The 13,930-nt window shown below is 40.1% G+C and overlaps 1 protein-coding gene across 4 annotated transcripts in view; it reads left to right on the top strand.

Annotated features, from left to right (window-relative positions):
• Nucleotides 1-5,288: 5,288 nt before the first annotated feature.
• The window catches only part of ESCO1 (establishment of sister chromatid cohesion N-acetyltransferase 1), a 119,908-nt gene continuing 111,266 nt past the window's right edge, over nt 5,289-13,930 (top strand). For 2 of the 4 annotated variants that reach the window (XM_049901941.1, XM_049901940.1), the window contains exon 1: nt 5,289-5,838. Coding sequence is in view for 1 of the 4 variants with exons in the window: in XM_049901943.1 (XP_049757900.1) it covers nt 5,803-5,838 (36 nt within the window). In the remaining 3 variants the exon portion in view is untranslated. The remainder of the gene's footprint in view (nt 5,839-13,930) is intronic. The other 2 variants (XM_049901942.1, XM_049901943.1) reach the window with 2 other exon arrangements.

Genomic DNA, 13,930 nt, shown 5'->3' with positions numbered 1-13,930 from the left:
GCTAGGGCTGGTCTGGGAGGAAATTTCCAGCAAGAGGAAAATTTGGGGAGATCAAATCCAGTTCGGAGGCCTGTCGCCATCACGTTTTCTCGCGGCAAGGCACCGTGCATTACACCCCTCCGAATATCCCCCCGAATAAAGGGAAGTTCTAAGAGAAGCCCAAAAGATTATTCTAACTCTAGATCGACAGAGCACCCAGAACCTACCTCACCATTGCCTAACCTACCTGAAGAAAATCTCCCAATTTAACTTATTATTTGCATTTAAGTTCTGATCATAAACCTCAGATGGGCACCTTACATTGCCCAGAAAGACTGTTACTCTTTTCTAGTAAGCTCACCAACTCTTTCATACCTTCTGTCCCCCTCAAACTTTCTACAGTCTCACTACCAAATCTTTCTACTAATATTTCACACGTTCAGAAAACAGATGCCATCCTTTTGCCTTCTCTCCTTTTACAAGGCTAAAAGTAATGTCGCTCCTTTCAAAGACAAACTCCTTTTCTTAGTAGTTTGGATCCCATCTCTCAATTTCTCAAGAATTTCGTTCCTTCAGTTATTTCTCTCTAACTCTACTCTTTCTCCTATTTTACTGATTTTTTTCCCATCAGCATTCAAATTTACCTTAAAAACAAAGCCAAGTTCTCTCTGCTTCAGCCCTAGCTACTGCCCCATTTTTTAACAGGAAAACTTCTTGAATGAGCTATCTCTACTTGTTTCATCACTTCTAGGTCACTTTGCAAACTACTTCACTGACGTTGCTTTTCAAAGGGGATCAGAAACCTCCAAGACAAACTTTTCTATCTTTGTGGTACTCAGCATCTCATCAGTGTTCAACATAAGCACTTCCTTTTGAAACACTCCTTTCTCAACGTACCCTAAACGGTAATCTTTGTATGAATACTTTCTCCTGTAGGTAGGTAATCTCCTCCAAACCATGGCTTTAATTTGTATCTCCAGCATGAACTTAATCCCTGATCACCAGAATTCTAGGATGTTATGACGCAACAATATTCATCAAACTTTAATGTTCATAGGACTCATTGGGGAAAATTTTAAAATGAAAGTTTTCGTTCGGTTGTTGTGTTGGGACTTGCCTTAGTACTATGAGAATAAAGAGTCTCAGGACGGAGAGTTAATAAACAGACAAAAACCCATGGTGATAGTAATGAGCTGCTGGATCAAGCTGTGCCTGAGTGTGGAATTTAAATTAAAATGAAGTTAGATTAAAAATTCAGCTCTTCAGTTGCAATAGCCACATTTCAAGTGTTCAATAGCTATATGTGGCTGTGGCTACTCTTTTGGACAAAAAAGATATGGAGCATTTCTTTCATTGCAGAAAGTTTTGTTGGACACTGCTGCTCTATTTATTACCATATTTGTTTCCTTCTTAGCATTTATTTGATAACTTATTTACTGTCTGACACAAGAGTGTCAACTGTGAAAGGGCATTTGTATTTGTTCTGTTCACTGTAGCATCCTTAGCACTTAGAATAGTGCCTTGCACATAATGTGCCCTCAATCAATATTTGTGAAATAATGGCTTGTCTTTTCCATTAGAATGTATGCTCCTCCAAGAAGAGACCTTGTGTGTGTTGTTGATTGCAGCATCCCTAGTGCTGAGCCAAACCAAACCAAACCAGTTGTTGTCGAGGTGATTCTGACTCATAGCGACCCTGCAGGACAGAGTAGAACTTCCCCATGGAATTTCCAAGGCTGAAATCTTTATGGTAGCAGACTGCTACACCTTTCTCCCTGGGTACTTACTGGTATTGTCCTCAAGCGCTTCCTAATTTGGGCTTTGACTACCTCTTAATCCATTTCCTCTCAATAGCATTAGAATATTTGAGTTATTGGAACTCATCAAGCTCATTTTCCTCTCCAGATTTTGTACATGCATTTTTTTTGATCTGGCTAATACCTACTCATCTCCTGTCAAGTAAGTGGGGAATTATTTCTTGTATCTAATAGTGGTGGGGCTTCCAGAGGAGGGCAAATTGAAATGGCATTGTCAGTTGGTTTATACCAAATTGCTATAATTTTTTAATTTATTTTATTTTTTGTTGTTGAGAACATACACATCTGTGCACACACCAATTCAACAATTTCTACGTGTACAATTCAGTGACACTGATTACATTCTTCAAGTTGCACAACCATTTTTGCCCTCATTTTCTGAATTGTTCTTCTTCATTAACATAAACCCATTGCCCCATAAGTTTCCTGTAAATTGCTATACTTTTTGTTTTTGTTTTCTAGCTTGAAATGTTAGAATTTTTACTCTTATAAGTACAAAACTGTCAAAAGAGTACTGAAATAAAATTCACAAAAGTGGAGCAACAAAGATAAAGCCTTTATTTGCTGCTAGCAGGATGGTCAGTTTGAAAATGAGACTGCCCTGTCTTCTGGAAATTAGCAGAGGTTTTACATATGTTACAGGCATTTAGATTAGTCACAAGAAACAAGGAAATGAGAATGTGGTATGTGGGGCAAGACAACTATTGCATTACCAGTTTTTAGAAGTAGATGCCCTAATTAACGATAAGCGAGTCCAGAAAAGTACAATCGGCAATTCTGAGCCAGCAAGGAAAATGGACAATTTAAACAAGCCCCCCGCCTGAAAAAACAACAACAAAAATCACATGCATAAGACCTGTTGCCTTCGAGCTGATTCTGACTCAGCGACCCTATAGGACAGAGTAGAACTGCCTCATAGGGTTTCCAAGGAGCACTGCTTGCCTTTTGGTTAGCAGCCAAGCTCTTAACCACTGCACCGCCAGGGCTCCAAACAAGTCCAAGAAAGTACGTTTACTGTTTTGAATTTAGGAACAGAGCTTAGGGCAGAAGCTTGCAAATCTTGGTGTACATGTTGTGAAAAAAAACCCTTCACCATTTAGATAACCATCTAAGTTCTGTATATCTAAGCACAGTGTTTGTTTCTAGCATGGGCACATGGCAAAAGCTGAACCAATCACAGCTCTCCCCTAGGACTTTCTCTGGAGCTCACAGGCATAAGGACCTCTCTCTTTACTGGAATCAGTTTGCTGTGAGCTCAACATAGTCTTTGCCATGTTGTTGGGAGAGCTTGGTTGAGAATGAAGCCAGTACAGATGAAAGAAGAGCTGAGAGTTGGAGAGACATTGTCCTGTTGACATCACCTGAACCTCAGGTTTCAGGATGTCCTGAGGTCAGCGGTTCCCCTGCAGTTTGTACTTACAGTAGCAATAAATTTCTTTTTTTCCTCTATATTAGTTCGAGGTGGTTTTCAGTTATTTTTGAACTAAGAGAGACCCAGCTAACATTTTCTTTGGATTACCAAACACTTCTTCCTTTAAGTTGAATATTTTCTTATAGTTGTCTGAGAAACTATCTCTTGCTAGTCCCAGGCCCCTTCTGAACCCAAAACTTGTATTTCTATATTTCAATTGTGACCTACATTCCTCCATCAGTTCAGTTCAATGCTAGGCTTCTCATTGATCATCATTTGCAAAAACCCAAATTCTTTACTATTTCTTAGAAAAAACTGAAAACTCAGTCAGGGGAGAAATTTATTTGGCTGATCATGATTATTTTGTAGTGCACAACTAAATTAAATGCACCAAATTCCAAAGCTCATAGATTGTTTTAAAAGAGAACCACTGATAGAAGGCAAAACAAATTTTGCCAATATGATATTTCAGAATAATTGAGTTAATCAAACTACAAATTGAGAGCTAATGAATCAGAAGTGAAAATATACTTCAAAATGATAAAGAATAATGTCTAAGAAAGCTTATTTTCCCATAAAAGTGAATGACTTTATACTTTCATAGCATGTTTAAGAAATAATTTTTGAAAAGAAAATCTAGAATAAATTAGAAATGAATTATACATTAAATATGATTTACTTCTGTACCAAAAATCAGTACATCTACTTTCATGTGGTCTGACATTTGTAAAATTATACTCCTAATTGTGACCAATACAACAAATACAGTGAAATAGATCACTTAGAAGCAGAGGCCTGTTTTGTGGGAATGGAAGCTTGTACTATAATTTTATGTGTGTATGCCAGAATTTTTTTTTTTTTAATGCCAGAATTCGAGTTAGTAAAGTTACTAGAAGTAACTAATTAGTCCCTGTGTGGCACAAAATAAGAGCTTGACTACTAGCCGAAACGTTGGTGAAGACAGGCCTGGCGATCTGCTCCCAAAGGGTCAAACAAACAAAAAATCCTACCAAATCCATTGCCATCAAGTCCATTCTGACTCATAGCGACCTCATGTGTGCAAAGTAGAACTGCACCACAGAATTTCAAGGCTGTGACATTCCAGAAGCAGATTGTCAGGACTTACTTCTGAGATGCCTCCAGGTGGCCTCACACTGTCAAACTTTTGATTACTAGTTGAACACTTAACCATTTGTACCACCCAGGGTCTGAAAGGTCACAGCTTGAAAATTCTGTGGAGCAGTTCTACTTTGCACACATGAAGTCTCTATGAGTTGGAATCAATTCCACAGTAGCAACAACAAAGATAAAGTGGCTTACACAACTAAAAGAAATCATATCACTTTTCTGACACTCTAACCCATTGCCCTTGGGCCATTCAGACTCATAATGAGACTATAGGACAGAACAGAGCTGTCCCACACGGTTTCCAGGGAGCAGCTAGTGGATTTGAACCGCTGACCTTTTGGTTAGCAGCCAAACTTTTAACCACTGCGTGCAGGTGGAGGTAAATATATGATCAGAATTATAGGTCTATAGGATCACTTTTTAATTTTCCTTCCGATACATAAATAGTATATGCCAAATGGCTTACATTGGGAAAAAACTCTGGGTGGGAACTATTAATTCTAGTGGGAGAACCCTGGATTCTATCCTTAGAAGCTTCGAGGAGCTACAGTTTTGTCTGAACATCTGCCCTGACTAAACCTAGTGGAACCTTCTGCAATTTCTCGTTGGCTTTTATGGTCCAATACACAAGAAGAAAAGTGTGCAAGGAGAGGGCGAAGGCCTCATTTTTTTGATGCATGGTGCAGCACAGGGGAAAGAGGGAGACAGGTCAGTTGTCTCCCTTCTTTACACTGACACATATCGAAGATCAAAAGCATTTAACTGAAGGCAGAGAAAAGTAACTGAAAGCGACAAGGTTATCCGTTGTTAAGGATTTCCTAGACAAACCCCCAAGGCTGGGGGTGGGACTCCTGGAAGGTAAGCGGCCGCCGCCAGGGGGCGCCGCCGCTTCCCCGAGAGGCGCCTGTCCGCCGAGGCGCGTACGCGAGGCCTCCCACCGCGCCTGCGCTGAGGATGGACTCTGGCTCAGCTTTCCCCGACGCCCAGCCGTCCGCGCGGGGGTGAAAAATTGCGTGACTCGCAGCGAGCGTGGCGGCCATCTTCGTCGGCTGGGCACGTCAGCTGAGCCTGTTAGGGCTGAAGAGGAGCGTTGCGCAAGCGCACCCGAGACGGTCACAGGTAACTCCCATCTGACGGGCGAGGCGTCGCCGTTGTCGCCGGAAGTTCGGTGTTTCTGCGCCGCGGGAGAGGCGGCGGTGGCGGCAGAAGCAGCGGAGTGTCTCCTGATACCCGGATGTGAGGCGATACGCTGGCTCCACTTGAACCCTCAGACAGGAATTTGGCAGGTACGCCAACGTCCCTGACTGTCTTCGCCGCCTGCTGTCGCGCTGCCCGAGCCCTCAGCTCCCTTTTGCCAGCCCCTCCAGAGAGCTGAACGGTTCTCCCTTTTCCTGTCCCACCCTCTGTGTCGCGTTGCCTCGCACGCTTCTTTCTACTCCTCTGGTGCCGGCTCCTCGCGCCCCTAGGATGGAGGTGGGAGGCTCGGAGACGCCGTCCCCTGAGGTAGGCAGCTAACTGCACATCTCGGCTGCCCGTGCCGCATCGCCTGTCTCTCCTTGCCAGGTGGTCAGAGTTAAGAAGGGGCAATGACCGAGGACGGGGTCAGGGCCAGGGTTCCCAAGACGGCCTCACGGGCTTTCAGAGCCCCGAGGTGGCGTGCAGCCATTGCGACTACTAGGTCAGCATCGGTGCTGGCCCCGCAGGTAGTCCCAGGCCTCGTTCCCACCCCGGCGTCTTTCCTTCCCCGCATTTCCCCTGAGCCTCATCCGTCGTCGCGGAGCTGTCTCTCGGTCCCCTGCCCCGGCCCCAACCCGCTGACCCGGCCTGAACCCTGAGCCGTCTGCAGTCTGCGGGGTCGGATCCGGGGATCCTGGTCGTCTTGGGAGGGGAGCGTTGGACCGGGTCCAAGGTCATAGGGTAATTCGGGTTGGAGATGAGGGTATAGAGCAGGGTACCCTATAAGGCTGCTCTGCAGTAGATGTAGGTTATCCGTTGAGGGTTGGAGCAAAGGTTATAGCGAAAGAGAGATGCAAGCAGAAGGGAATTGGATCCTCGTTTTTTACCACTATTCGTAAGGTTATTTTACAATGGGGGTTCATCTTGCTCTGACAGACTGGGGTAGCGAGTTAAAAAAAAATTAAGAGGACTGCCAATCGCCCTATCCGGCTCCCCCCTCCGCCCGCCGCAGCCTCTAAATTACCGTCTCTGAAAATCGAGCGCGTTCTTTTTGTTGGGGGGGGGGGGGGAGGAAGGGGAACAAGGAATTAAAATGTTGAGATTTGAGGGGTACTATGAACCATGTTTTCTGTAGCCCTTACATAGCTGAAATGGGATTGTTTCAGCAGGAAATAATTGCAACACACTGTATCTAAATACTATACGAAGTGATATTTTAATAAATTAGGCTTTGCATAAACCAATGAAAGAATGTTACTTTGTGGACTAGTAGGATGTGGGTGGGTTTTTTTCCTAAGTTTTAATTTTTTTTTTTTTAAACCACAAGAAACGCGAATTTGACTTTTAAATACTCAGGTTACAGCGAACTGTGTACTGTATTCATATTCTCATCAAGCGGTTAGTTTCTGCTTTACATAGGTCACCAACATGTGTGGAATTATTTTTTAACTTGAAAAACTTAAGAATTTCCACCACCGAGACACCAGTGGAATTAGACATGAAAAGTACTTAAAAAATGCTCAATTTGGAAACTGCAGATTCAGGCCTCGAAGCATGCAAGGAAATGAGAAAAAATGCCTAGAACTGTAACAGACACTTCCCCCTTTTAGACACAAATCACAATATCCCCTTTGGGTCAGATGTGTGACTTTGGAAGCACCTTTCTTAGAGCAAAATTTGCCCTGGCTTATTTTTTTTTAAGAGCTTTTGCCCACCTTAATCCTTAGTTGTTGATGAAAATATGCTTCCATTTGACCTGGCACAGTCATTATTATAATTCTGTAGTGAACAGGAAACCGGGGTTGTACAGTGGTTGAGAGCTACAGCTGCTAACCGAAAGGTCGGCAGTTCGAATCCACCAGGCGCTCCTTGGAAACCGTATAGGGCAGTTCTACTGTGTCCTATAGGGTTGCTATGAGTGGGAATTGACTTGACAGCAGTGGGTTTGGTTTTGGCTTTGGTAGTGAACAAGTAATTTTTTTTAACATCTGCCCCATACAAAGTTTTGTGCTGGGCGTTTAAATTGGTAAGTTATGCTTCAGAGAGGAATTAAGAAAAGACTCTAATAAATACCATTAATTCCCTTTGTTGAATGGTCCTCTTTAGCTTGGTAATTCATTATTTAACACAAAGCTGATTGTATTTATTCCAATAATGAAGGTGACCAGCATTGCACAATTCAAAATAATGGATTAAAGTTTTTTTTTTAAAATGGTTTTAGAATATTTTTTCTTGACTTTTACTGAGGGTGTTGAGAAGCTTGGATGGTAGTGAAAAATCAACTCTAGTAAAATTGTTGCGGTAGGTAAGTCACATAAAGGCTATGTTAACTGTTCTGACCCAAAACCCAGACTTTCATGTTTTTCTGTATATCCTTTTTTCTTGGTACGGTGAAACTTCTTTGGCTCTGTTTCTGTGTAAGGGTCTGTATTATAGGTATATTACACTATTATAGTTAGTTTTGACAAATATAGCATTCTTTAAGCCTGACCATCCTATCTTTTCTTTTTGGGGTGACTGTTTCTTATGCTTGATTGCCTTACAGTATGTCTGAAGAAAGCAAGATTTATGACCTCTGCTCTCTCAGCTTAATTTAAACATTTATAGCTACATACGTAAGAGTCACAGAGATAAAAATTCCAAGAAGTAATAAAAACGGGGTATTGAGTATTTAACATACTGGTTCTCAGAAGTTTTTGGTCTTGGGATTTCTTAAAAATTGTGTAGGATGCCAAATAACTGTGTTCATATTTTTTATATCTGTTAATAGTTATTGCATTAGAAATTAGAGCTAAGATGTTTTATTATGTTCATTTAAAAGTAATAATAAACTAATTATCAAACAAAACAAAACAAAAAAAAACCCAAGCCCACTGCAGTCAATTCCAACTCATAGCGACCCTATAGGACAGGGTAGAAGTGCCCCATACAGTTCCTACGGAGCGGCTGGTGGATTCAAATTGCCAACGTTTTGGTTAGCAGCTGGAGGCTTAACCACCGTGCCACCAGGGCTCCAAACTAATTATAGGTTAATATAAATAACATATTTTTATGAAAAACAGCTAGATTCTCCTATCTGCTTCTGCAGTCAATCTATTTCTATGATATCTTGATTTAAGTATATGAAGAATATCTAGCTTCACATAGATATGTTGGAAGGAGTACTTTAATAACCTTTTCAGATAATTGTGATACACTTCTTTGATTCTACTACAAAATTCAACAAGTGATCATTTCTTAAAGGTAAGTTACAAGGTGGAATGTGAAGCCATATCAATATACTGTTTGTTGCCTTAAAATCCAATGGTCTGTTTTGTACTTTGAATGGATCATTTTAATCTCACGAATCCTCTAAAAGGATGTCTGAGACTCCCAGGGTCCCCATACCACACTTTGAGAATTAACTGTTTCATGTGAACAGTAGTTTAACATTAATGTAGTTATTGAAGCTGAAAAGGATAATGACAATATGGAAATAGAATTGTCATGTCGTTAAGTGAAACCAGGAGTAACTAAGTAAATGTTTTAAATTTATGCTCACTTCATGAAAAAAATTACTGTATCAATAATATTAATTAATACAGTTAATATTTATTATCAGAAAAAAAAAGCAAACATTTTGCTGTTACGTGGATTCTGACTCATAATGACCCTATAGCTAATGCTTAATATGTGCTTATGATGTACCAGGAGCTGTTCTAAGTACTTTATATTAGGAAAGTTTTCTATTGTCTCATCTTTAATGATGATTAAGAGAAAGGCAAATATAATTTAACTTATTTTTTTCCTTTAATTAGGTAGTAGTTTTTCTGGCAAATATTTGTTCTTCATAATTCAGATATTGTTATTTTTAGAGGGTGTATATCTTTTAGATAATTCCTGTATAAGCTGTTTGAGAATGCAGAATATGTTTATTTCTAGCATTTCTTACTATGTGTTTAAACTACATCATTTTAGACTAGTTTAACTGATCGGAAAATTGCTGTTAAATGTAACAAATAATAGTTTTTAAGAAGGCATTCCTATCAACATGGAAATTTGAATTTTACTATTTTATTTTGTTAAATTAGCCCAAATAGTATTTAAAAGTTGATTGTGACCACAAGTTAGTGAAAGTTTTCATTAAAAACAGAAGTAGATGTTTTCAGAAAACAAATGTATGCTTAGTTTTAAAACCTGAGTATGAAAATCTATATAATTTCAGACATACCTTTTAAGTAACATTTTTATTCAGATTCACGTACCATATTATTCACCCTTAAGGTCCCTTAAAGTGTACAATTTGGTGGTTTTAGTATATTCAGAGTTGTGCAACCATTACCACTATCTAATTCTAAGATATTTTCATCACCAAAAAAACAAACAAAAAAAAAACCTGCACCTCTTATCATTTGCTCCTCATTTCTTCTTTCCTCCAGTTCCTAGGAACTGCTAACCTATTTTCTGTCTTTATAGATTTGCCTATTCTGGACATTTCATATAAATTGCATTGTACAATATTTTGGCCTTTGTGATGGGCTTCATTCACCTAGTATGTTTGTAAGGTTCATATGTATTTTGCAGCATGTGTTAGTATTTTATTCCTTCTGTGGCTGAATAATACCCCATTGTATGGATGTACCACATTTTGTTTGTCCATTCATCAATGGATGAATGTTTGGATTGTGTCTACTTTTTAGCTATTATAAATAATATTGCAGTGAACATTCATGTACAAGTTTTGATGTGAACATACCAGATTCATTTTTGAGCTTTCCCAATGTATTTCGCTTAAGTATTATATATACTGTTTTCTGCTTCACAGCTGATAAGTATATTCATTTAAAGTGAAAGATTCAAACAATGCAGAAACATAGAAAGTAAAATGTGAAGATACCTTTTTTTTTATGGTAAAAATACATATAACAAAGCTTTTGCCAATTCAGTGATTTTCATGTACAATTCAGTGACATTGATGGTTGCATCATGTTGTACAAACAGCATCACTATCCTTTTCCAAAGTATTCTGCCACAATTAACAGAAACTCAGTGGCCCCTAAGCAGTGACCCCTCCTTTTCCCCTCGTTCCCTCTCTTGGTAACCACTAATAAACTTTAGTGTCTATATATTTGTTTCATGTAAGTGGGATCATGTATGTATTTGTTTTTGACTCACTTATTTCACCAGCATAATGTTTTCAAGGTTCATCCATGTAGCATTTATCAGGACTTTATTTCTCTCTATAGCTGTATGGTATTTCATTATATGCATTATCTTAGTTGCCTAGTGCTGCCGTAAGAGAAATACCATAAGTAGATGGCTTTAACAAAGAGAAATTTGTTTTCATGGGCTGGTAGGCAGGAAGCCCAAATTCAGGGCACTGGCTCCAGGGGAAGGCTTTCCCTCTCTGTCAGCTCTGGAGGAAGGTCCTTGTCATCAGTGTTCCCTTGATCTGGGAGGATCTCAGTGCAGGAACCTCAGATCCAAAGGACATGCTGTACTCCCAGCACTGCCTTCTTGGTGGTGTGAGGTCCCCTTGTCAATATCTCAAAAGAGGTTGCCTCAAAACTCAGTCCAATCTTGTAGATTGTGGCCTGCCTCACTAACACAGCTGCCACACATCACCCTTTATTAACGTCATAGAGGCAGGATTTACACCGTATAGAAAAACCACACAGTACCAGGAATTATGGCCCAGCGAAATTGATACACACATATTTAGGGGTACATAATTCAATCTGTGACGTGTATATACTGTGTTTTGTTCATTCATTCATCTGTTGATGGACATTTAGGTTGTTCCTACCTTTTGGCTTTTGTGAATAGTGCTGCGGTGAACATTGGTGTGTTCTGTTCACATTGCTGCCTTCAGTTGTTTTGGATATATACCTAGGATTGGGATTACTGGGTCGTATGGTAATTCTGTTTTTTTTTTTTTTTTTAATGGTAATTCTATGTTTAGCTTTGTGAGGAACTGTCAGACTTTTCCACAACGGCTGTACCATTTTATGTTCTAACCAGCAGTGGATGAAGGTTCCAATTTTGCCACATCCTCTCTAACACGTTATTTTTCTCTTTTTTGATCATAACCATTTTAGAGGGGATGGAGTGTATCTGATTGTGGTTTTGATTTACATAGCTCAAGTGGTTTGCCCTCATCTACTAACCTAGAGGTTGACAGTTCTAACCCACTTAGTGGCTCCATGGGAGAAATGCCTGGTGATGTGCTTCCATAAAGATTACAGTCAAGAAAACCCTATGGAGCAGTTCTAGTCTGTAACTGTGATGTCACCAAGAGTCAGAATTGACAGCAACAGGTTTAGTATTTTTTTTTTTGCTGTAATGACGTTAAGCATTTTTTCATGTATTTGTTGGCATTGTTTATCATCTTTGGTGAACAGCCTGTTCAAGTCCTTTGCCCATTTTTTGATTGAGTTGTCTTTTGTCAATTTTAGTTCTTTAATATTCTGGATATTAAACCCTTAAGAAATACACGTTGTTAGGTGTTGCTGTGTTGGTTCTGACTCATAGTGACCCTCTGTACAACAGAACGAAACAGTGCATGGTCCTGCGCCATCCTCACACTCATTGCTGTGTTTCAGCCCATTGTTCCAGCCACTGTATCAGCCCATCTCATCAAGGGTCTTCCTCTTTTTTGCTGACACTCTACCTTACCAAGCATGATGTCCTCCTCCAGGGACTTATCCATCCTGATAACATGTCCAAAAAACGTGAGATGAAGTCTCAAAATCCTTGCTTCCAAGAAACACTCTAGTTGTGCTTCCAAGACGGACTTGTTTGTTCTTCTGGCAGTCAATATTCTTCGCCAACACCTTAATTCAAAGGCATTGATTCTTCTTTGGTCTTCCTTCTTTATTGTCCAGCTTTTGCATGCAGGTGAGGCAATTGAAAATACCGTGGCTTGGGTCAGGCATACCTTAGTCCTCAAAGTGACGTTTTTGCCTTTTAACACTTTAAAGAGGTCTTTTGCAGCAGATTTGCCTGGTGCAATATGTTGTTTGATTTTTGTGACTCCTGCTTCCCTGGGTGTTGATTGTGGATCCAAGTAATTTGAAATCCTTGACTTTAGTCTTTTCTCTGTTTATCATGATGTTGCTTATTGGTCTGGTTCTGAGAATTTTTGTTTTCTTTGAGTGCTAATACTTACTGCAGGCTGTAGTCTTTGATCTTCATTAGTAAGTGCTTCAAGTCCTCTTCACTTTCTGCACATCTACCATGGCCTCCACCAGACTGAGTCAGGTACAACCAGATGGTGTCTGGCTACCACCACTGACTGCCCTGACAAGGATCACAATAGAGGGTCCCAGACAGAGCTGGAGAAAAATGTAGAACAAAATTCTAACTCAAAAAGAAAGACTGGACTTGCTGGCCTGACAGAGATTGGAGAAACCCTGAGACTATGGCTCCCGGATACCCTTTCAGCTCAGTAATGAAGTCACTCCTTCAGCCAAAGATTGGACAGGCCCATAAAACAAAATGATACTAAAGGGGCACACTAACCCAGGGGCAGGGACTAGGAGGCAGGTGGGAACAGGAAAGTGGTAATACGGAACCCAAGATTGAGAAGGGGGAGAGTGTTGACACGTCATGTGGTTGTTAACCAGTATCGTAGAACAATGTGTGTACTGAGTATTTAATAAGGAACTAGTTCTGTAAACCTTCATATAGAGTACAATAATAAAAAAATTAAAAAAAAAATGTCTTCCGCATGTTGTGGATTTTTAATGAGTCTTCCTCCAATTCTGATACTGCCTTTTTCATACAGTCCAGCTTTTCAGATTATTTTCTAACCATACATATTGAGTAAGTATGGTGAAAGGATACAACCCTTTCCTGATTTTGACACACACCTTTCCTGATTTAGAACCATCCTGTATCTCCTTGTTCTCTCCGAATGACTGCCTCTTGGTCTGTGTACAGGTGTTCTTGAATTCCCATACTTTGCACTGTTATCCTTAATTTGTTATGATCCATACAGTTCAATGCCTTTTCATAGTCAGTGAAACACAGGTAAACATCTATCTGGTATTCTCTGCTTTCAGCTAAGATCCATTTGACATCAGCAATGATATCCCTCATTTCCCATCCTCTTCTGAATCTGGCTTGAATATCTGGTGGTTTCCTGTTGATGTAGTGCTACAACCATTTTTGAATTATCTTCAGCAGAGTTTTATGTGCTTGTAATGTTAATGACTTTGTTCGATAATTTCTGCATTTTGTTGGGTCACCTTTCTTTGGAATGGGCACAAATATGGATCTGTTCCAGTTGGTTGACCAAGTAGCTGTCTTCCAAATTTCTTGGCGTAGATGAGTGAGTACCTCTGGCGCTGCATCCATTGGTTGAAACATCTCATTTGGTATTCCATCAATTCATGGAGCCTTGTTTTTTGCCAGTGCCTTCAATGCAGCTTGGACTTCT

This window comes from Elephas maximus, chromosome 11 (assembly GCF_024166365.1).
Source record: "Elephas maximus indicus isolate mEleMax1 chromosome 11, mEleMax1 primary haplotype, whole genome shotgun sequence".
Lineage (NCBI taxonomy): Eukaryota > Metazoa > Chordata > Mammalia > Proboscidea > Elephantidae > Elephas > Elephas maximus.
This window is presented reverse-complemented; position numbering and strand designations above follow the sequence as displayed.